The sequence below is a fragment of the Canis lupus genome, chromosome 16, assembly GCF_011100685.1.
Source record: "Canis lupus familiaris isolate Mischka breed German Shepherd chromosome 16, alternate assembly UU_Cfam_GSD_1.0, whole genome shotgun sequence".
NCBI classification, from domain to species: Eukaryota; Metazoa; Chordata; class Mammalia; order Carnivora; family Canidae; genus Canis; species Canis lupus.
The window spans coordinates 42,203,590-42,227,789 of NC_049237.1; the positions used below are offsets into that span (position 1 = coordinate 42,203,590).

Consider the following 24,200-nt stretch of genomic DNA (forward strand, 5'->3'; position numbering starts at 1 on the left):
ACAGTCAGTGTTTACATGAAGGAGGACCTCCAGAGAACAAGCCATTAAAGCACTGGAATACACATTGTTTAGAATAACATAATATAGGGGGATCCCTGGGTGGCGCAGCGGTTTGGCGCCTGCCTTTGGCCTAGGGCGCGATCCTGGAGACCCGGGATCGAATCCCAATTGGGCTCCCGGTGCATGGAGCCTGCTTCTCCCTCTGCCTATGTCTCTGCCTCTCTCTCTCTCTCTGTGACTATCATAAATAAATAAAAAAAAAAAGTTAAAAAAGAAAAAGAATAACATAATACAAAAATTTTAGAATAAAACATAAAAACTGATTACTTCTAAATTATTTCCTACCAAATATTTACTTCTTTCCACAGAAAAGTGAGTAAATCAAAAGAATTTTATTACAGTTGCACTGTATCTGGGACAGAGGCTATTCAGAGCACGTAATTTAGGCAAGTGGGGTACAATAATATATAATTGGAGTGCTACAAAATTCAAGTATGTCATCTTGGTATTACTGGAAATTAATAAAAGGAAAGGTCATTTAGTCTGGAGTCCGGAGGTGGGCAGGGGAAGGCCTCCCACCCCACTGCTCCTCAACTACAGACCCAATAGGAAGAAAAGTAGCCCTGCAAGTTGACAGGACCCTTAACCAAGACTTTATCCCAGCAGAGAAGAGAGGTTGCCCTGCCAACAGCCTGGCCAATGAGAAGCCACTATTCTTCGGACTCCAGTTCCCTCTAGTGGGCTTTTGGGCAACAGCTTTCTCAACTTCCCTGTGTCCTCTTTAAAAGAGCACTCCTCAAAAAAAAAAAATTAAAAAAAAATAAAAAAATAAAAGAGCACTCCTCTCCTTTGTTCTGCAGACTTGCCTATGATTTTGCCCTTGCTTGCCCTTGCTTGCCCTTGCTTGCCTAATTCTCTACTCTTCCTGAATAAACCCATATTTGCTGGTAAAATAACTGGCAGATTTATTTTTAAGGTTGACATTACTTGGTGATCAGAAGTGGGATCCAGGGGCACCTGGGTGGTTCAGTGGTTGAGCATCTGTCTTCAGCACAGGTCATGATCCTGGAGTCCTGGGTTCAAGTCCCACATTGGGCTCCCCGCAGAAAGCCTGCTTCTCCCTCTACCTGTGTCTCTGCCTCTCTCGAATAAATAAAGCTTTAAAAAAAAAAAAGTGGGATCCAGAGAAAACCCCCAACAACTCCAAGGCTGATGAGCAAACCAGGTGCTGATTAACCACAGAGTCAACTGGATTCCCTACTTTCTTGCCAATCCTCGGGATTGAGGGTAAGTCTTCCCGGTGATTCAAGCTCCGCTCTCTGTGTTTGAGCTCTCCAGGCTTTATTTGGGACGTGTCTTAAGGCTTTTTTTTTTTTTTTTTAATCTGAGAGTATTTGTTGACTCCTTTACAGAACTGGACTGTTGCTGTTGTAACAGAACTGGTCTGCTCCTGTGCCAGTTTGAATTGACTCATTTTGGGATTGGACTGTGCCTGCTGGAAATGCACTAGCTTTTGGTAGGACTTCAGTTTGGAACTGGACTGTTCCTTCTGTTTGGTCTGATTCCTTCTGGAAACAGGCTGTTGAAACTGTGCTATTAGGATTTTTTTCTCTTTACTCTAGAGAGAGACATCTAAGATAATGGGATCCTAGTCATCAAGAAGCTTTGAGGGTACCCGGTTCCTACCACGACTCCCGCTGGTCTATGTTTAAGAACTCTGGTAGCTCCACACATGCATCTGTAACTAAGTAGACTGAGTTAACCAAAGGTAACTTGGAGCTTCAGCATCCTTCACAGGGAACTTCTGAGCTCCCCACACTGGGCTTACTCAGAAGCAAATTAGGAAGCACAGCTTCCTATATGGGAAGCCTGTTTTATGTTTTTTTTTCTTAAGATTTTTATTTATTTATTCCTGAGAGAGAGAGAGAGAGAGAGGCAGAGAGAGAGCCAGAGGGAGAAGCAGGCTCCATGCAGGGAGCCTGACGTGGGACTCGATCCCAGGCCTCCAGGATCACACCCCAGGCCCAAGGTGGCGCCAAACCGCTGAGCCACCAGTGCTGCCCAGGGATGCCTGTTTTAAATGCTACCTTGAGGCTTCTGAATCCTTTCCGGATTCTGAGTTTGCCTCTTTGTAAAATACTATTTCTAAATTAACTGAGGCAACAAATGAAAAGTCAAAACGGCTTCTGAGACCTCTTTCCCCGCCCTGCCACCTTCTTTGATTCCAGATGTGTGGCAGGTGCCATTTTTCCTTTATTCTCACTGTTGAACTTTTTTCCTCCAAAATGCTCCCTGCTCCTTCTCCTGAACCTGCCTCTCTAAAGTTAAGTCTTCTGAGGATCTGCAGAAATGCCAAGTTTCTTCTGCTCCCTGTACTAAGAGAATCCATTCAAGCCAGAAAGAGCTTTCTAAAGTGATTTGTGACCTCCCCATAAGCTTGCTATAGAATTTAACCCATCTTGCTATTCAACTTACCCATCTAGTTTCTCAGACTTATATCCATTAGTCCACTTGCTTATTTGTGAGGGCCAGACCAAACACTGGATGAAAGTAGCCCGATAGGAACGTCGCGAGGGACGGGTAAAGAGCCTAACTTCTGGCAAAACACTAGAACAGCCCCAGGGAACATACACTGAGCAGTTACAGTAGCTTTTCCTAAGCCTGTTGATGGGAACAAAAATTCAGGCTTGTGCACAAAAGCCTGATGAACTTCTTCATGACTACTACAATCAACTCCAAAATGTTTTCATTTATTTTTTATTTTTTAAGATTGTATTTATTTATTCATGAGAGACACACAGAGAGAGAGAGAGAGAGAGAGAGAGAGAGGCAGAGACACAGGCAGAGGGAGAAACAGGCTCCATGCAGGGAGCCCAATGCAGGACTCGATCTCGGACCCCCAGGATCAGGCCCTGGACTGAAGACGGCACTAAACCACTGAGCCACCCAGGCTGCCCCCTCCAAACTGTTTTTAAAGAAGGTTCTGGTTTTCCTTTAAATGCTGAATCCACCCAGGTGGCATTTAACTCTATGGTCATCAATGACCTGAACCAGGATCCTTTTTCTTAAGTCTTAAAAAGGATCAGGATGGAATGAAAACTGTAATCACTCCAGATTGATTGAATCTGGCAAACCAGCTCGCTTGTTTCCTAGATGGGTCGCCAAGAGAAGGACTGCTGAAATTCTCAATTTTTTTACTTTGCAAAGGAAGGCTCCTAAACGTGATGTAATGAGCGCTGGGCGTTATAGAAGACTGATGAATCACTGATCTCAACATCTGAAACCAACACTACATTATATGTTAATTAACTGATTTTAAATTAAAAAACATAAAACTGAAAATAAAAAAACCCAAAATCTTTCCAGTTTCTATTATTGCAAAGACCCAGGACATTACTAAAAGGCTGGTACAAACTTGAGCGCCGCAGACACTGTCAGCCCTTTACTCAGTCTTTCCAACCTCCTCCTAATTCCCAAACACATGGCCCCGAGGAGCTACAGGTGCTCGCCCCAATCCTGTCTCCAGCAGCCTGCAGAAACCACTTTCCAGACTGGGAATGAACCTGTGTGTGTAGTAACGCCAGAGCCACACTCTCCGTGCTTAGCCCCACGGCTTTAACGCAGCCTCTACCTCCGAGCACTGAAACAGCTCAAGGAGCCGGAGGGTCTCTATAAACCGCAACAGGTGCCCATCTCTAACCCATTCCCCTTTTGTCTAGGCCCCCTGAGAGGTACGCATTCTTCTTAGCTCCTCTACCTCTATTCATTTACTGGGCCAAGGGGCGCCTGGGGGTGCAGCTGGTTAGGCATCCAACACTTGGTTTCAGCTCAGGTCACCATCTCAGGGTTGTAAGATCGAGCCCTGCATAAGGAGACAGCATCCACCTGCTAAAAATTTGTAGCCCTAAAGGGATTTGCTCAAATTCAAGTTTGATACTTAGGGCACCTAATCTCCAAACAAGGACTACACTCGGATCCAGATGCTACCCTTCATGATTGCTGATGTGACTTTTTGGCTCCTCATGACAATTTACAAGAAACCCCTCTAACCAATGCAGCTTTTTCACGACTTACTGACAGTTCTTATTTAAAGGATGTAAATAGTAAATACCGTGCAGAGTATGCTACTGTAACTCCTTTTGAAATCACTGAGGCAGCACCTTTATCTTTGGCTATTTCTGTCCAACAGGCTGAGATCTATGCCCTCACTCAAACTTGTCCCTGAGCCAAGGATGAAACCACAAACATTTATACTTATAGTCAGTATGCCTTTGGGGCATTCATCAGTTTGGAATATTATGGAAACAATGAGATGTCCTTATCTCTGATGGAGATAAGATTAAAAATGGCTCTTACGTCCAAAATGTACCAGAGGTCAGACTTTTGCCGGCTGCTCTACTACCCATAAGGTCCTTGGGTGTACCAGACTAGACTCCCTGGAGGCCAAACAAAACCACCTCACTGGTATTTCCACCAAAAATGCTGCTCTTAAGGAAATCAATACCCCAACATCTTTCATGGTCCAAAAGGATGTTCTCTTGAATGATTATTTAGAAAAACTGACAAGAGATACACAACAATTGGCCCCAGAGAGGGAAAAACAATATTAAAAATCTAATAATTGTTGGCTTGATAAAAAGGAGAACTCTGGTTTGGACCAAATAACAACCTGGCCCTACCAGAAATTCTAAAATTCCCACTACTTACATGCCTTAAACCACTGGTCTAACAAAATGATAGCATTCATGAACCAATGATGATGGGGAAATATGCAGAAGTGGCTACTTTACTTGTCTCACCTGTCCGAAGTATAATCCAGGGAAACCTGTTCACACAAATTCATCCCCTACAGTTTTTCACTGATATAAATATATTTTAGTCATGGTTTGTATGTTTTCTCCCTGGATCAAGGTTTCTCTCAGGGACAGGCCAATGCTGCTTCTGTGGTTAAAATTCCCTTAGAAAAAGTATCCCTGCTCTTCCCCTAAGTGGCCCGAAGTGACCTCTGATAATGGTTCACTATTCACTGGATCTAGAAAACCCTACAAAATCATGCAAGTCAAGAGGTTCAAATCTTCATGTTCACTTTAAGAACACACATGAAACTGCCCAGGCCATGAAGGGTATACGTATCCAAAAAGCCACCAAGTATCTGAAAGAAGTGATGCATGCCATTCCATTGCTGCAGTGGTGCCCAGCTACGTCCAGGCCAAACAGTGGGGCTGCATACAGGGTCAGTGGCCCAAGAGGAGTGCTGAATTTTTACTGCACATGCTTAAAAATGCAGAGTCTAGTGCTGAACCTAAGGGTTTAGATGTAGATTCTCTGGTCATTGAGCACATCCACGTGAACAAAGCCTCCAAGATGCGGCAAAGAACTTACGCGGCTTGTGGCTGGATTAAGCCATACATGAGCTCTGCCTGCCACATCCACTTGATCCTTACTGAAAAAGAGCAGACTGTTCCTAAACCAGAAAAGGAGGCTGCACAGAAGGAAAAGATATCCTAGAAGAAACTGAAGAAACAAAAACTTAAAACTTATGGCCTGAGAATAAATTCTGCATAGAATAATTGCAAATAAAAATAAAATTTTAAAAAATCATCCCTACTTGGGGAACCAGTCTCCAACTTAATAACTTAATAGTGATCGGGGAACAATGTGATGGGTCAGGTGCTTCCACAAGTCTGTGCTCTTTACCCAGTTTTACAAACCTTCGCTGTGTGCACCATCCTCAGTCCTCAGAGTTAGCTGAATGTACTAATGGTGCTCGCAAGACTCAACTGGCCAAAGGTGTAGAGACCCTTCGAATGCCTTGGCTGACAGCACTGCAGCTGGTCCTTCTAAATTGCACATCTACTCTCTGGGAATTCATACACTCAACCTACTGACACAGTTACGGGACATCCAGTACCCGTGGCCCCCGCCCCTCTGACCCAGAGTTGATAAAGGAGACATACTTCAATACTGGAAGGCCTAATTGCTTCTATTAGAGATAACCATGCTTTCTAGAGCAATCTCTTCACAGAGCACTCCTAGGAGACAATGACCTGAAAAGTATCACCCCTTACAACCCCAAGATTTCAGCTGTTGGAAAACACATCTTCAGAAAGACTCTCCAACTTCACTAGAAAGGTCTTTTTGTCAGGTACTGCTAACCAACACTTTTGCCGCCAAACCTCAGGGTACAGACTCTTGGATTTATGGGACGCATCTTCTAAAGAAAGTGTAAAACCCTGGCTGAGCCTGCACACCAACAGGTGACCTAGAAAATTAGGAATTTCCCAGAACTGAAGCAAATGACATTTGATAAAATAGCTTTCCTAACACGTCTGGACCAGGCCTGGATATCTTTTTCTCACTATTGCTTCTCTTTCTTCTGTGGAAAGACAAGGCCCTTGTCTACATTTCCCAAGCATTTATGAGAAGGGGAAACCATTTTCCAAGATTTTAATTAAATTCAAGTTCAGTTAACATATAATGTAGTATTAGTTTCAGGGTAGAATTTAGTGATTCATCAGATGCATACGACACCCAGGGCTCATCACATCACGTGCCCTCCTTAATGCCCATCCCTCAGTTACGCCATCCCCCCACCCACGGAAACCTCTTTTGATTACGGCCTTTCAGAAACAGCCTCATCATGATCCTGCAACAAATTAATTTTTCATTTGTTTCTCCTGAAGGGGTAGAAGGTTCACAATTCACAAAAGTCTTCTTTCATCTGAACTCAGTTATCTGACTCTGGATTCTTACCCTAATTCATAATCTCTGAATTTGCAACCTTACAGACTATACTATCAATAACGCACTTGGTTCCAGCAGTTTTTCTGAGATAAGACTGTGTTTAAAATGCCTTCGGGATGCCTGGGTGGCTCAGTGGTTGAGCATCTGCCTTCGGCTCAGGGCGTGATCTCGCATTCTGGGATCGAGACCTGCATCAGACTCCCCATGGGGAACCTGCTTCTCCCTCTGCCTGTGTCTCTGCCTCTGTGTCTCTCATGAATAAATAAATAAAATATTTAAAAAATAAAATATGTAAATCTTTAAAAATAGAAAAGTAAAATAAATAAAATGTCTTTGAAGTTTTGCTATTTTGCCAAAAGTTAATCAGCTATCCCTTCATGTTACACCTCTATTAGATGTTTCCAAGTATGCTGTGTGTGCTCTTGGCAGTATTCACTGTTCTGCTTCCACCATCTCTTTAAGCAGAGACCTCCAGGAGGCATACATGACTCTGCATTTGCTTTCACCAGGAAAACCTCTTTCCTAAGTCAGAATACATGCTAATAAATATTTCAGTTGGCTACTTTTAGTCCTGGTTTAGAGCCATCATACGATTTGCAGTTATGTTACTTCTGTTTTGTGTAATTATTTTAAGTTTCTTTTTTTAAAAAAATATTTTATTTATTCATTCATGATACACACAGAGAGAGAGGCAGAGACACAGGCAGAGGGAGAAGCAGGCTCCATGCCAGAAGCCCGACGCGGGACTTGATCCCGAGACTCCAGGATCACGCCCTGGGCCAAAGGCAGGTGCCAAACCGCTGAACCATCCAGGGATCCCCTATTTTAAGTTTCATATTTTGTTCCCTATCAACCTTTTTTTAAAAAGCAATGTACCCAATAAGAAGATGCTGGTTCAATGCTCCAAGAAAATCTCCAACACATACAACCTAAGAAGACTTTCAATGGCAAGTTCCTGAGTGTTCCCTCCTAACCTTCCTTGTTAACTCAAATGTGGCTTTAACTGGTTTCCAACTGCTGTGCACCTTCCTCCCTGCACAGAACATGACAAGCAGGAAAGGTCCTTCCTGGCACTGAGGGGAAAAACCACTAAATATTGAAAACCTGACTCTTGATCACTGATGCTTTCAAAGAAAGATTTTTTCTTTTTTTTTTTTTAATTTTTAAGAAAGCTCCACCCTCAACATGGGGCTTGAACTTACAACCCAGCAGGAAGAAAGGAGCCTTGCAAGTTGATGGTACTTTAGATACTACTTTACTACCCCAGCAGGAAGAAGAAAGACTTTGCTCCCGCCCTGGCAACAGCCCAGCCAATAGAGACTGCCATAACTCAGCCAATAAAGAGCTACTATGCTTTGAACTCCATTTACTCCAATGGACTTTTTTGTTTGAATAGCTTTTTTTTTTCTTTTTAAAGATTTTATTTATTTATTCATGAGAGACACAGAGAGAGAGAGAGGCAGAGACATAGGCAGAGGGAGAAGCAGGCTCCCTGTGGGGAGCCCGATGCAGGACTCAGTCCCAGGACCCTGGGATCACAACCTGAGCTGAAGGCAGAAGCTCAATCACTGAGCCACCCAGGTGTCCCTGAATAGCTTTTTTTTTTTTTTTTTTTTTAATAGCCTTCCTAACTTCCCCCTTTCCTCTGTAAAAGAGCATTCTCCTCTTTTGTTCTGTTAGGCTTCCCCTTAGTTTTGCTGTACCTTGCTTGTCCTGGATTGCAATTCTCTGCTATTCCCAAATAAATCCATTTTTGCTGGTAAAATCACTGGCAGTTTTATTTCTCAGGTTAACAGGTTAAAGTTGCACTCTGCTTTTCCTTGCCCCAGCACACTACTTTCAGAGAGAAGGAAAGTAGGACAAAAAAAGATTACCTTTCCTTATACCTTTATCTTATTTTCCACATTCTGTACCCTCTGGGCACGTGGGCTATTCTTACATCTTTCTCATAAACCCATTTTGCCACAAAAGATTTGAAAAAGCCAGATACCTATACTAAAAATGTTAACATTAAATGTGCTCAAATATGACACCGCCCCCCCCCCCACCCGCCTTATGTTTTTTAATCCCGTTTGCCCTTGACAGCTTTGATTATCCTGCCAGGGTTTATTTCTTGAAGGTTTGACATAGAAGACCTTAGACTTTCTCCCAGTGTAATCTGGTGATTTATATTCAGGAACCACAGACAGTTCAGCTCTGCATTTATCAGGATGAAAAAATGCTTGGCAGTAGACAGGATTTCCTGGAGAATGGAAATTCTTTTTTTCTTTGATTTTGATAGGCACTTTAATTATGGGGTATGTCCATATTTGTTCAGGGTCTTAACTAAATACATAATACACAAACCTGAAAAAAATTCTCAGGAAAAAAAAATAGCTGTCTCAGGATAGAAGATGTGACTTAAAGTTTTCTTCATTATTGTCACTTTTATGAGATCATTACATAGAGAAAAATCTCCACAAAGGTCAAAGTCAATTTTGATTATCTGATGTTTACTCACGTTGGTCCAGAAGGAGGATAGGTTGATTTTCTGCAGTTTTCTGTCCACTACAAAAAAAAAAAAAAAAGGAAGAAAAAAAATTAAGTTTCAGGAAATAAACTGAGTAGACAATGTGAAAAAAACAGTTGAAGATTGTGAAGACAAAATCAAACGTGATTTGCCCTTTTAGATCTTCTCAATACCTCTTAAAAGTCTTTTCCTCCCAGGAAAACTTCTAAAGTTTCAAACTTAAGGGCATTTTCAGTCTTAATTCAATTTGCATTAGTGCTGTAATCTGGCTTCTATATTGCAAACATATTGAAAAAAGAGAAAATGTTAAAGTAGATGGAAATGTTTGTTAGGCTCATTTATCTCTAACAGTAAATTAAATCTTGATAGACTATGATATCACTTGAATTCATGAGCCAACTCCATTGCAACAGAGATTTGCATCCCAAACCAGATTTTCAGGACACACTGTGCAGGGCCCTTCATAATCTGGCCATAATTTACCTTCCCAGCCTCCTTTGCTGCCACTCCTCTCACGCACAGCCACCTGCAACCACGTCCTCTCATCTCTGACCTTTCCCTGCCTGTGTATGTGCTATTCCTGGCGTAAAATGCCTTTTCTCTACCTGACGAACTTTGGACTTTAATTTCTAAGACCTGGTTCAAATACTGTCTTTTTGTTAAGTCTTCCTCTACTTCCCATATGAAAATAGTCATCCTCTCCTCCGTCCTACTGACAGCACCTGTGTACATCTCTATTACCACAGTTATGACAATGCACTATAATTATTTCCCTCTTAACTACCAGATTCTGTGCTCCTGGAGGTGAGGATGGCTCCCAACACTAAGACCCTCAGTGCATGAATGAATGAGTGAACGTGACTGTTTTAGGGAGACTATTCCAGCTTCATAGCGAAATAAAATCAGCTCTTAACATAAAATGATAGAAGTCCACGTGGATTTATGATTCTTTTATTACTAGCTCAAGATAGCAAGTATGTTTATCTCCTTCTTCTGCAGATCCAATATTGTAAAAGTAAGATAATTTTTAAAAAGAAATGTAAATCCACAATAAAAGAACAGGGAAGGGAACTACTCAAACTATAGTTTATTTTTTTTTAAGATTTTACTTATTTATTCATGATAGACATAGAGAGAGAGAGGCAGAGACACAGGCAGAGGGAGAAGCAGGCTCCATGCAGGGAGCCCGACATGGGACTGGATCCCGGGTCTCCAGGATCACACCCTGGGCCGAAGGCAGACGCTAAACTGCTGAGCCACCCAGGGATCCCCTATAGTTTGAGTTTAGAAAATAGTTCTGCAACAAGTATGTGTGGGAATAGAGATGTAACATCTTTTTTTTTTTTTTTTTTAACAGAAGTACAGGTGACACACAATGTTACATTAGTTTCAGGTAGACAACATAGTGATTCCACAACTCCACATGTCATGCGGTGCTCACCACAAGCCACCATCAGTCACCATACAATGCATTTTTGTAAGACCACCATATTCTCTATGCTGTACCTTTCATCCCTATGACTTATTCATTACTTTAGGTCTTAACTTTTTATAGTAAAAAAGTGTATAATGTAGCTTGACATTACCTGTGATCCAAACATTAACTATCTAAATTACTTCACTACAGCGTAAGTTTCTCATATAAATGTTTTTGCCTTGTAATTTTAGACTGAATTCACTAAGAAACAGGATCAAGCATCAAATTATCAGAAGCTAATTCAATCGTTAGAATTTAAACTCTATTTCTAAAATATCAGAATATAACATATGACATAATAAATAATATCAACTTGATAATTCAATATCAAGATAGCAAAAGCTAGGGACACCTAGGTGGCTCAGTTGGTTAAGCATCTGCCTTTGGCTCAGGTCATGATCTTAGGGTCCTGGGACAGAGCCCTCAGTCGGGCTCTCTGCTCAGAGGGGAGCATGCTTCTCCCTCTGCCTCCTTCTCTCTTTTAAAATCTTTTTTTAAAAAAAAAAGATAGCAAAAGCTAATTTCCATAGCATTCAATGTTCAGAAATAGTGGTTGAGAGTATTCTTGTTTGAAAAAATTTCAGCCCCTGAGTTTAAAAATTACAGTAAAACGTTACTGCTGCTAACCTAACTACTCTGTAATACAGAAGTTTGGATATTCAGCATCTATTTCTTATAAAAATTTACAGAAATGATAATGGTCTACAAGAAGAAAAGACATTCATGGCTGATATTGCTGGTTAATTAACACATGATAGATTAGAATATTTTCTACAAAGTACCTGTCAATTAGCAATATGATTAAAAAACACAAGCTTGAAACAGCTTGCATTTTCACAAACTTTGAACATTTGTCCGACTAAGCTTTTGTCTGCTCCACACATATTTTCATCACCGTCAGTTGTTTTACAAAACAGATTCCATTTCATGTCTTCCTGAATTACTAAATTCTCAAGTTCTGTGAAAGCATCCTTGCTCGTAGTTATTCCACGCAGACTATTCAGAGAGACTTATTCTTCAGTCTCAAACTTGGCATTGGTGCTTCAATAAATAGCAATAACGAATCAGTGTCAAACACTACAGCATCAATAACTGGGAATCAATTTGCCTTGCTCTTCAATTGACATGAATGTTTCTACTAAAGTCCTGGGTAACTGTTCTCACCTAGAGGCCAATAGTGCAAAACAAATTTTCTCAGGACACGTTTCTTCTACTGCTGCAATCAAATGTGATTTCATTAACTCACCATGGGCAAATCGCTTTCCTTGCTCTGCTAACAGATGGGCTACTTCAAGACCTACTTTGGTTGCAACCTCATTTTGCTTTTTAAAATTTGTAAACAAATTCTGTGATGAGATATTCTTTTAAATCGTCTTATTTTCCTGATCATTTTTTCCAAGGAGTCGGGAATACTGTGACGACTGCTTAATCATGCCATGTTGACATATACTGCACTTCTTCAGCACAATGCTAGGTGTGCTTTGTCTTTAATTAACTGACAAGATAATCCACACTCCACTTTGACTCAAGAGCACACCTGAAGTTTACTTTTGTGTTTTGACATGACAGGTTTGCACCGATAATTTCTTTTACAGATAAAAATAACATGGTGCATTGATATGTGTGGCAGTTAAAATGCAGTTAAACTTGCAAAACCGTCACTTGAACTGTGCCAACAGGAGTGAAAAGCCACAAGCACACTGCACACAGGCTCTGCTAGACAACTCACCTGCTCTGATGCGAGGCGGCCACAGACGACAAGCAAATACACAAGTGTGGTAACGTTCCAATACTACTCTGTTTATGGACACTGACATGTGAATTCCATATAATTTTTTTGAATTCCATGTAATTTTCACAAGTCACAAAATATTAATCTTCTTTTGATTTTTCCCCTCAACTTTTAAAAAATGTCAACACCATTCTTAGTTCGCAAGTCTTAAAAAAAACAGGTGGCAGGCGGTGTCGGGCCTGCCAACTGTTGTTTCCCGGCCACTGCTGGAAAGCATGAACACTCGTACAAGCTGTCCTTGTTCTTTCTAGACGACTTTTTTCCATTTCTCTAGAGGAAAACCCTTGGAGGTGGTGTGTATGTGTGAAGAAAAGAGAGGGAGAGAAAGACTGTGTCTCATTTTCTGCCTAGTGATAACGTCATGTGTGGTTTGGATGAAGAGGTCAGGACCTCTTGATTTAACTCTCCTTTTACCCTCATTTAATATCCTTCTAATACCCTCCAAGATAATTGCCACTCTGAGCCAGGACCTCTCAGCAGGGCCTGCCCTCACAACAGCTGCTTCTCCTTGGTCTTATCAGTCAACACTCCGCATCTACCACCTACCTCCCAAAAATTACCTGAAGGTGCCTCAGACGCAGAGTCATTTACAATCATATGCTCATGGACCCACTATTGGCAGCACTTAGCTATCTTAGTTTCCTATGGCTGCTGTAACAAGTTACCACAAACCTAATGGCTTAAAACACCACAAACTACGCTATATTATAGCTCTGGAGGTCAGAGTCTATAGTGGGTTCCAGGACTGTGCTCCCTCTGGGGCTCTTAAAACAGAATGTGTTTCCCTGACTTGCAGCTTCTAGAAGTCACCTGTGTTCTTTGGCTCGTGGCCCCTTCCCCCATCATCAAAGCCAGGAGAATATCATCTTTTCTCGTCTCTGGCCTCCTGCCTCCCTCTTATAAGGATCTCTGTGATTATATTGGGCTTGTTCAGGTAATCCCACATAATGTCCCCATGTCAAGCTGCTTCACGAAATTGCATCTACAATGTCTCCTTTGCCATAAAGGGAACATACAGCTTCTCAGGATTAGGAATGGGCATCTTGGAGAAGCTATTACTCATCCTACCACACTATCCATACAAAAAGACACCAAGATGAAATATGTAAAATCTCGTAACAGACCAGGAATTACATATAACCATTTGCTCTCAATTTGGAACACCAAACCCGAATCCCAGTAAGCAAAGTGCCTACCCTGTAAGAAATCAATGCTTCTCATTAGTAGACCTGTATTACAAAGACAAATGTATTAACTTAATATATTTTCATCGATAAAAAACTTGTGGAAATATGTTATAAAAGTACCCTACATAATATCCTTGATTCTCCTCTTAACCCACAATGCCTTAAAGATAAACTATCTAGCCCTGTACAAAAAAGCTGAATGACTCCTGCCTGAGAGTAAACGCCTCTAGGTCTAATATTTAGGCACAAAGAAAACAAATGAAAAATAACCTAACTCAAAAATATTCAATAATTTAAGGAACAGAAAAAATAATGTAAAATAATAATCAGCTTCAACACTCTGATTACTCTAACAGTAACCTCAAGAGAAATATGTTCTATTTATAAAACAAGATGATATGAAAAGGGGTAAATCAAATACTTAAAAAAAAACTGCTGAAATAAAAAGAAAAGTAAAGGTGAGAAAATCTATCTTACAATATAGAAAAAAAATTACATAGAAAACACAGGAAAGGTATTTATCCAAAGGATACAAACATAGTGATCCAAAAGGGCACCTGCACCCCAGTGTTTTTTTTTTAGAGATTTATTTATTTATTTATTCATGAGAATACACAGAGAGGAGAGAGAGAGAGGCAGAGACACAGGCAGAGGGAGAAGCAGGCTCCATGCCGGGAGCCTGAGCAGGACTCGATCCCGGGACTCCAGGGTTGTGCCCTGGGCTGAAGGCAGACGCCAAACCAGGGATCCCCACCCCCAGTGTTTATAGTAGTGATGTCCACAATAGCCAAAATATGGAAAGAGCCCAGATGTCCATTGGAAGATGAATGGATAAAAAACATGTGGGGTGTGTGTGTGTGTGTGTGTGTGTGTATATATATATACACACACACACACAACACAGTATCACTCAACCAAAAAAGAATCTTGCCATTTACAATGATGTGGATGGAATGAGAGTGTATTATGCTAAGGGAAATAAGTCAAATAAGAGAAAGACAAATACCACATGATTTCACTCAGATGTGGAATTTTTTTTTTTCGGATGTGGAATTTAAGAAACAGGTGAACATAGGGGAAGGGAAGGAAAAATAAGATGAAAATTGAAAGGGAAGCAAACCATAAGAGGTGCTGAACTCTAGGGAACTGGGGGTTGCTGGTGGGGGGACAGGGTAACTGGGTGATGGACATTAAGAAGGGCACTTGATGTAATGAGCACTGGGTGTTATATGCAACTGCTGAATCACTAAATTATACCTCTGAAACTAATAATACAGTGTGTGTTAACTAAATCTAATTTAAATAAAGAAAACATAGGAAAAATAAAATTATAAAATAAACCACAGGAGAAAAAAAATAGAAAGGTTTATAAAATCAATATGCGGGGTTCAGCAGCTGATTAACAGGATTTCCAGAAAAGAGAAAACACAAAAAATAAAGAGGAAACTATGAAAGAAATAATTCAAGAAATTTTCCTAGACCTGAATAGAGATGTGTTTTAAAATGAAAATGCCTACTGATTACTCAAAAAAAATTACTGGAAAAAAAAAAAAAGAGCCTTCAGTGAGACACATTACCATGCTATTTCAGACATAAATAAAGACAAATAAGCACTGGGTTGGGGAGGAGGTCCTGCAAAAGAATAAGAATTACACTCCCATCAGACTTCTCACAAGCTACGTGAATGCCAGAAGAGAATGATGCCATTATTTCCTTCGCAGGGAATTAATTTCAAACTAGAATTTTATAACTGGTCAAGACATTGATCAATTTTGGGATTTAAATGAAATCTCGATTTTAAGTCATTGCAAAGATGCAGAAAAGTTGATCTCCCACACATTATTTCTTAACAAGTTACTTTTATATTCTAGCAAAACGAGAGTAAACCAAGTCAAAGAACAGGATCCCAAAAGAATGGCTCCAGCATACACGGTAAAGGGAACCCTGAGGACAGAGAAGGCTCCCAGGAACAGGTGTCCTAACAAAGGAGACTAAACTGTATGGCTGAAGGACTGGAAGAACTTGAGGAGATTCAGGAGAAGAATGGAATTTATGAACAAAAGAAAAACTAGAAATAATAGGAAGAAACTGTAGCATCAGAAAAGTATGGTCCAAATAAAAACAAAATGGTCCCAACTAGAATGGGAATTCAGTAGGTCTTAAGAACAGACACAATAAATACTGAGAGAATATATCAGAGGTTGAAAAATATGCAAAATATAGTCAGGATAGGGGGCGCCTGGGTGGCCCAGTTGGTTAAGCTTCCAACTCTTGATTTCAGCCCAGGTCATGACCTGGGGTCACTCAGGGGCGTGAGATGGAGCCCTGAGTAGGGCTCTGCATGAAGTGCAGAGTCTGCTTAAGATTCGCTCTCTCTGTCTCAATTTCATTATGTCAACTGTAATTCATATGTCTGATAAGAGACCTGTATCTAGAATATATAAATATCTTACAACTCAATAAGAAAAAGACAATTTAATTAAAAAATAGGCAAAGGATTTGAATAGACATTTCTCCAGAGAAGATATAAGTCAACAAACATATGAAAAGATGCCAAACACCATTTGCCAATAGGAAAATGCAAACCAAAACTACAATGAGGGATCCCTGGGTGGCTGAGCGGCTTAGCGCCTGCCTTCGGCCCAGGATGTGATCCTGGAGTCCCGAGATCGAGTCCCACATCAGGCTCCCTGCATGGAGCCTGCTTCTCCCTCTGCCTGTGCCTCTGCCTCTCTCTATGTGTCTTTCATGAATAAATAAATAAAATCTTTAAAAATAAAAAAACTACAATGGGATATCACTTCATATCCACTAATATGGCAATAATAATAATAATAAAACAAGTGTTGGCTTGGATGTAGAGAAATTGGAACCTTCATACAGTGTTGGTGGGAATGCACAATATTGCAGTTGCTTTGGAAAACTGGTACTCTCTCAGACATATAGTTATCATGTGACCCCACAAGTCTGCTCCTAGGTATAAACTCAAAAGATATGAAAATATGTGTCCACACACAAAAAAACATTCACAAATAGAAATGCTCATAGCAGCATTACAATACCAAAAGTGGAAACAATCCAAATGTCCATTAATGGATGAATGAATGATCAAAATATGGTATATCCATACAATGGAAATTATTCAATCATAAACAGAAATGAAGTATTGATACATGCTACAATGTGGATGAACCTTGAAAACACTATGCTAAGTGAAAGAAACCAGTAACAAAGGGCCACATACTTTATGATCTGATCCCCTTTATATAAAATGTTGAAAAAGGACAAATCCATAGAGACAGAAAGTATGTAAGTGATTGCCTAGGGCTGAGGGGCCAGTTTCAGGGTTAGGGCTAAGGGCTAAGAGGTTTCTTTTTGGGGTGATGAAAATATTCGAAAACTGGGTGGCTCAGCGGTTTAGCGCCTGCCTTCAGTCCAGGGCCTGATCCTGGAGACCCGGGATCGAGTCCCACGTCGGGCTCCGTGCATGAAGCCTGCTTCTCCCTCTGTCTGTGTCTCTGCCTCTCTCTGTGTGTGTCTGTCATGAATAAATAAAACCTTAAAAAAAATAAAATAACATATAGAGCAAGGACAGGAAGATGATGGCAGAGTGAGAGGACCCTAGGCCTCCTTCATCCCATGAATACAACCAGACAACTACCAAATCATCCTAAATACCTCAGAAACTGACCCGAAAACTGGCAGAACTAAAGGTAGAGAAAAGGACATAGTGAAGAAAGTAGGAAGGACACAGATGTGGTGTGGGAGAGGACGAGATCATGACTGCTGCAGTGGGAAGGGAAGCAGGGCCACAGAGAAGGGCAAGAGACAGACTAGCTCACAGGGGAGTACAAGGGAAAATGAAATCCCCAAAGAAACTGGCTTGGAAAGCAAGACGGGCCAAATTTTGTGACTTCTGGAAACCAGTGGGGCTTAAAGCCTAGAGTTTTAAAGATCAGAGGGCTTGGTGTGGGTAGAGTTCAGAGAGCATTGCACAGCTCTTCAGAGAGAAGGCAGGAAAATAATCTGTAGTGTGTGGCAATAGTGATCTGAAGAGCACCTGGGGCACATGGTACAGGGGTTATTTGCTTACCTCTGAGCACATCCCAGAAAGAGTTCACAAGGAGACTCCTCCAAGAACAAGCTGGCTGGCACATTTCCCTCCCCTGCCCTTGAGCATAAGCACAGGGTTACCTGCAGGAACTAGCACTATAACCACAGTCACTACTTAATGTGCTTATACCAAACTCTGACCCTACACACCAGTGGAACTGCCACCCTCTGCTCTCCCCTCCCCGACCCAAGTCACACTCGCCTCAGTCCCAGCACAGTGGTTCACTTCCCCTAAAAGACTGGCTCAAAAAAAAAAAAAGACTGGCTCAAACCACTTCTCACACTGGGTCTCCCCACTTGGGAGTTTGGCACAGCTTCTGTTCCAGCTGTAGTGGCAACAGTCTCATTTCACAAACAGACCAAAACACATCCAATTAAAACTAGCTATGATTAGGCCAGGGACCAAACACTGCCCACAAGCGAAGAGAGTCCCTACAGATAAGTGGCCTGACAGAAAAAGTGGTCAGGACACAAAAACAGAGCACAGGCAGCACACAGTGGAGACACTCCCAGAAGCACCAGGCCTTCGGGAACAAGAAACACCACACGGCAAGGCACTATAGGACCTCTTCTTCATAAGGCCATTTTTCACAAGAACAGGAGATACTGACTTTTCCAACATACAGAAATAGTCACAGAGACTTGGACAAAATAAGACAGAGAAATTTATTCCAAATGAAAGAACAGAGTAAGGCCACGGCCAGAGATCTAAGTGAAGCACATATAAGTAACATGCCTGATAGAGAATTTAAAGTAATAATCATAAGGATGCTAACTGGACTTGAGAAAAGTGGAAGACATAAATGGGACCCTTAACACAGATATAAAGAATAATAAAGCAGAAATAAAGAATACAATAAATGAAATGATAAATACACTTATGAAATGAACATTAGAATGAAAGAAGCAGAGAATTGAATTAGTAATCTAGAAGACAGAGTAATGGAAAATAACCAAGATGAACAAGGGAGACAAAATTATGCAACACAAGAATAGATTTAGGGAACAGAGTGACTCTATCAAGGGTAATAACATTCATAGTATAGGACTCCCAAAAGAATGAGAAAGAGAGGGTAGAAAATTTATTTGAAGAAATAATAGCTGAAAACGTCCCTAATCTGGAAAAGAAAACATATCTAGATTCAGAAAGCACAGAAAACCCCCATCAAAATCCACAAAAGCAGACTCCCACCAGGATGTACTGTAATTAATTTGGCAAAATATAGTGATACAAAAAAAAAGTTAAAAACATAAAGACAAAAGATGACAATAATTTACAAGGAAAAATCATAAGGCTAGCAAAAATTTTGCAGCAGAAACTTTCAAACATAGAAGAAAGTTGCATGATATATTCAAAGTGCGGAATGGTTAAAATCTGCAGCCAGGAATACCCTATCTAGCAAGGCTATCATTCAGAATAGAAGGACACATAAAGAAAAGCTTAAGGGGTTCGTGACTATTAAGCCAGCCCTGCAAGAAATATTAGAGGGGGCTCTTTGAATAGAAAGACTAAAAGTGACAGTATAAAGGTCGGGAAAACAAAAACAATAAAAATTAATATTTCTGTAAAAAATCAGTCAAGGAACTCACTGATGTAGGATGGGATGTAGTAAAGGGATGTAGGATATAACAACATATACCTAGAATGGGGAGGAGGGGAGGAAGGAACAGATTCAGACATAAATCACCATCAATTTAATACACACTGCCATATATGCAGAGGAGGTTACATACAAAACCTCCTTTTGTAATTAACAACCCATTTGTTATATGCAAAATGGGAATTATATATCAAAAACCACTAATAAACATGCAAAGGATAAAGATAAAGAAATCAGATACATCACTAAAGAAAATCAGCAAATCATGAGAGAACTACAAGAAACAATCAGATAAAAACTTCAGAAACAAGCATAAAACAAATAATAAAATGACAGTAAATACATATCTATCGCTAATTGCTTTGAATATAAATAGACTAAATGCTTCAATCAAAAGACATAGGGTGACAGAATGGATAAAAAAGAAAAAACCAAGACCCATTTAAAAACTGCCTATAAAAATAAAATAAATAAATAAAATAAAATAAAATAAAATAAAATAAAAAATAAAATAAAATAAAATAAAAAATAAATAAAATAAATAAAATAAAATAAAAACTGCCTACAAGAGACTCATTTTAGACTTAAAGACAGCTGCAGATTGAAAGTAAGGGAATGGACAAATATCTATCATGCAAATGGATGTCAAAAGAAAGCCAGAGTAGTAATACTTATATAAGACAAATTAAGTTTAAAACAAAGACTGACAAGAGACAGAGAAGGACAGTATATAATCATAAAGGGGACAATTCAACAAGAAAATATAACAATTGCACATATTTATGCACCTGAATACACAAAACAGTTGATAACAAACACAAAGGAACAATCAATAATAATAATAATAGGGGACTTTAACAGCTCACACCAACAGACAGACCATCTAAACAGAAAATCAACAAGTAAATAATAGCTTTGAATGACATGCTGGAACAGATGGATTTAACAGATATATTTAGAACATTCCATCCTAAAACAGCAGAATACACATTATTTTTCAAGTGCACATGGAACATTTTTCATGATAGATCACATATTACCTCATAAAGCAAGCCTCAACAAAATCAAGATGAACAAAATCATACCATGATCTTTTCTGACCACGACACTATGAAACTTGTAGTCAATCACAAGACAAATCTGGAAAGAGCACAAATACACAGAGGTTAAATAACATGCTATTAAACAATAAATGGGTCAACAGTCAAATAAGAGAAAAAAATGAAGTACATGGAAATAAATGAAAATGAATACAAAACAGCCCAAAACTTTTGGAATGCAGCAAAAACAGTTCTAAAAGGAAGGTTTACAGCAATACAGGCCCACATCAAGAAGCAAGAAAAGTCTCTACCTAACCTTTCACCTAAAGGAGCTAGAAAAAGAAAACAAACAAAACCTAAAACCAGCAGAAGGAAGGAAATAATAATGATTAAAGCAAAAATAAATGATATAAAAACTGAAAACAAACCAATGGATCATTGAAATCAGGTGCTGGTTCTTTGAAAAAAAAAAAAAAAAACCAATAAAATAGATAAACCTCTAACCAGACTTATCAAGGAAAAAAAAGAGAAAGAATTCACATAAATAAAATCACAAATGAGATAGGAGAAATAACATCACAGAAACACAATTACAGAAGATTATGAAAATATTATGAAAAACTATATGCCAACAAATTGAATAACCTTGAAGAAATGAATATATTCCTAGAAATATAGAAACTACCAAAGATGACACAGGAAGAAATGCAAAATTTGAACATACAGATAACCAGCAAAGAAACTGAATTAATAATCAAAAACTCCCAACAAAAAAAGTCCAAGACCAGATGGCTTCACAGGGAATTCTATCAAATACTTAAAGAAGCATTACTATCTATTCTCAAACTATTCCAAAAAATAAAAGAGGAAGTAAAACTTCCATATTCATTCTATGAAGCCAGCATTTACCCTGGTATCAAACCAGATAGACCACACACCCCGCCCCAAAAGAACTCCAGGCCAATACACATAATGAACGCAGATGCCCAAAATCTTCAACAAGTACTTGTAAGCTAGATCCAACAAGTCATTAAAAAAAATAATAATAATCACTCACCATGATCAAGTAGGATTTATTCCTGGGTTTCAGGAGTGTTTCAATATTCACAAATTAATTACATGATACATCACATCAATAACAGAAAGGATAAGAACCATATGAACATTTCAATAGACACAGAAAAAGCATATGACAAAGTACAACATCCACTCATGATAAAAACCCTCAACAAAGTAGGTTCAGAGGGAACATACCTCAACACAACAAAGGATGTATGTGAAAAACCCACAGCTCACATCACCCTTAATGGGCAAAAACCCATTTTTTCCCCCTCGGGTCAGGAATGAGACAAAGATGTCCAGTCTCATCATATTTATTCCACATAGTACTGGAAGTTCTAGCCATAAATCTCAGACAACAAAAAGTAGAACTAAAAGGCACCCAAATTGGTAAGGAAAAAGTAAAATTTTCAGTTTATATCTACTATGTATAGGAAACCCAAAAGACTCCAGCAAAAAAAACCTGCTAGAACTGATCAACGAATTTAGTAAAGTTGCAGGATATAAAAATCAATCTACAGAAATCTGTTGCATTTGTATACACCAATAATGAAGTAGCAGAATGAAAAATTAAGAAAACTATCCAAAGTACACGACACCCAAAATAAGAAGATACTTGGGAATACAGTAATAACTAAAGAGGGAAAGGCCTACACTCTGAAAACTAAACAACACTGATGAAAGAAATTGAAGAGGACACAAAGAAATGGAAAGATATTCCATGCTCATGGATTGGGCAAAGAAATACTGTTAAGATATCTATACTACCCAAAGCAATCTACATTTTTAAATGCAACCTCTATCAAAATACCAAGAGCATCTTTCACAGAACTAGAACAAAGGATTCTAAAATTTGTATATTACCATAAAAGACCCTGAATAGCCAAAGGACTCACGACAAAGAGAAGCAAAGTTGGAGGCACTACAAGTTATATTAAATTTCCAGATCTCAAGTTCTACTACAAAGCTGTAGTAATCAAAATGCTATAATACTGGCACAAAAAAAAAAAAAAAAAAAAAAAAAAAAAAAAAAACCACAGATCAATGGAAAAGAATAGAAAACCCAGAATTAAACGCACAACTGTATGGTCAATTAATCTTCAACAAAGCAGGAAAAAATATCAAATGAGAAAAAGACAGCCTCTTCAATAAATGGTGCTGGGAAAACTGGACAGCAACATGCAAAAGAATGAAACTGGACCACTTTCTTACTCCATACACAAAATAAATTCAAGATGGATTAAAGGCCTAAATGTGAGACCTTGAAACCATAAAAATCCTCGAAGAAAAAAAACATAGGCAGTAACTTCTTTGACATTGGATTAAACAAGTTTTTTCTTCATTTGTCTCCTGAGACAAAGGGAAACAAAAGTAAAAAATAAACTATTGGGACTACATCAAAATAACAGCTTCTGCACAGTGAAAAAACAATCAACAAAAGTCAACCTACAAAACAGAAGATATTTGCTAGTGATGTATCTGATAAAGGGTTAGTATCCAAAATATTTAAAGTACTCAAACAACTTGACACCCGCCCCCAAAATAATCTAACTAAAAAAATGGGCAGAATACATGAACTGACATTTTCCAAAGCAGACACAGAGACGGCCAACAGACACATGAAAAGATGCTCATCATTACTTACCATCAATGAAATGCAAATCAAAACTACAATGATATATCACCTCACACCTGTCAGAATGGCTAACATTGACAACATAAGCAACAACCGGTATTGTCAAGGATGTGGGGAAAAAAGAACCCTCATGCACTGCTGGTGGGAATGCATGCAAACTGGCACAGCCACCGTGGAAAACAGTATGGAGGTTCCTCAAAAAATTAAAAATAGAACTACCCTATGATCCAGTAATTGCACTAACTGGGTATTTACCCAAAGAATACAAAAACACTAATTCAAGGGAATACATGCACCCCAATACACACACACACACCTGATGTTTTATATTTTATAGCAGCATTATTTACAGTAGCCAAGATATGGAAGCAGCCCAAGTGTCTGATGAATGGATAAGGAAGTTGTGGTATATATACAAAATGGAGTATCATTCAGCCAAAAAAAGAATGTAATCTTGCCATTTGCAACAACATGGATGGAGTTAAAAGAGTATTATGCTAAGCAAAATGAGTCAGAGAAAGACAAATACCGTATGATTTCACTTATATGTGGAGTTTAACAAACAAAAGAGCAAAGGGGGGGAAAAGGTCAAATCAAGAAGCACTCTTAATTATAGAGAACAAGCTGATGGTTATGGGGGGAGGGGTGGATTAAGGGCACTTGTGATGAGCACCGGGTAATGTATGGAAATGATGAATCACTATATTGTAGAGCTGAAACTAATATTATGTATGTTAAGTAACTAAACTTAAAAACAACAACAAGGGACACCTGGGTGGCTCACTCAGTTTCCCCTGAGGTCATGGTCTCTGGCTCATGGGATCGAGCCCCATGTTAGGCTCCATGCTCAGCGTGGAATTGGCTGCTTGAGATGATCTCCTCTCCCTCTGCCCCTCCCCCAGTATCATGAGCACTCTCTCTTTCTAAAATAAACCTTAAAAAGAAAAAAAAAGACAACAATAGGGGTGCCTGGGTGGCTCAGTCTATTAAGTGTCTGCCTTTAGCCTAGGTCATGATCCCCGGGTCCTGGGATCAAGTTCCG

At 39.4% G+C, this 24,200-nt stretch overlaps 1 protein-coding gene across 3 annotated transcripts in view; it reads right to left on the reverse strand.

Moving 5' to 3' along the window:
* Positions 1-24,200, reverse strand: part of ASAH1 (N-acylsphingosine amidohydrolase 1) — a 46,861-nt gene that overhangs the window by 16,577 nt on the left and 6,084 nt on the right. For 2 of the 3 annotated variants that reach the window (XM_038560307.1, XM_038560306.1), the window contains exon 2: positions 9,245-9,291. In XM_038560307.1, the coding sequence (XP_038416235.1) occupies positions 9,245-9,291 (47 nt within the window). Of the gene's footprint in view, positions 1-5,382; positions 5,402-9,244; positions 9,292-24,200 lie in introns of those variants that run through there. The other variant, XM_038560308.1, reaches the window with a different exon arrangement.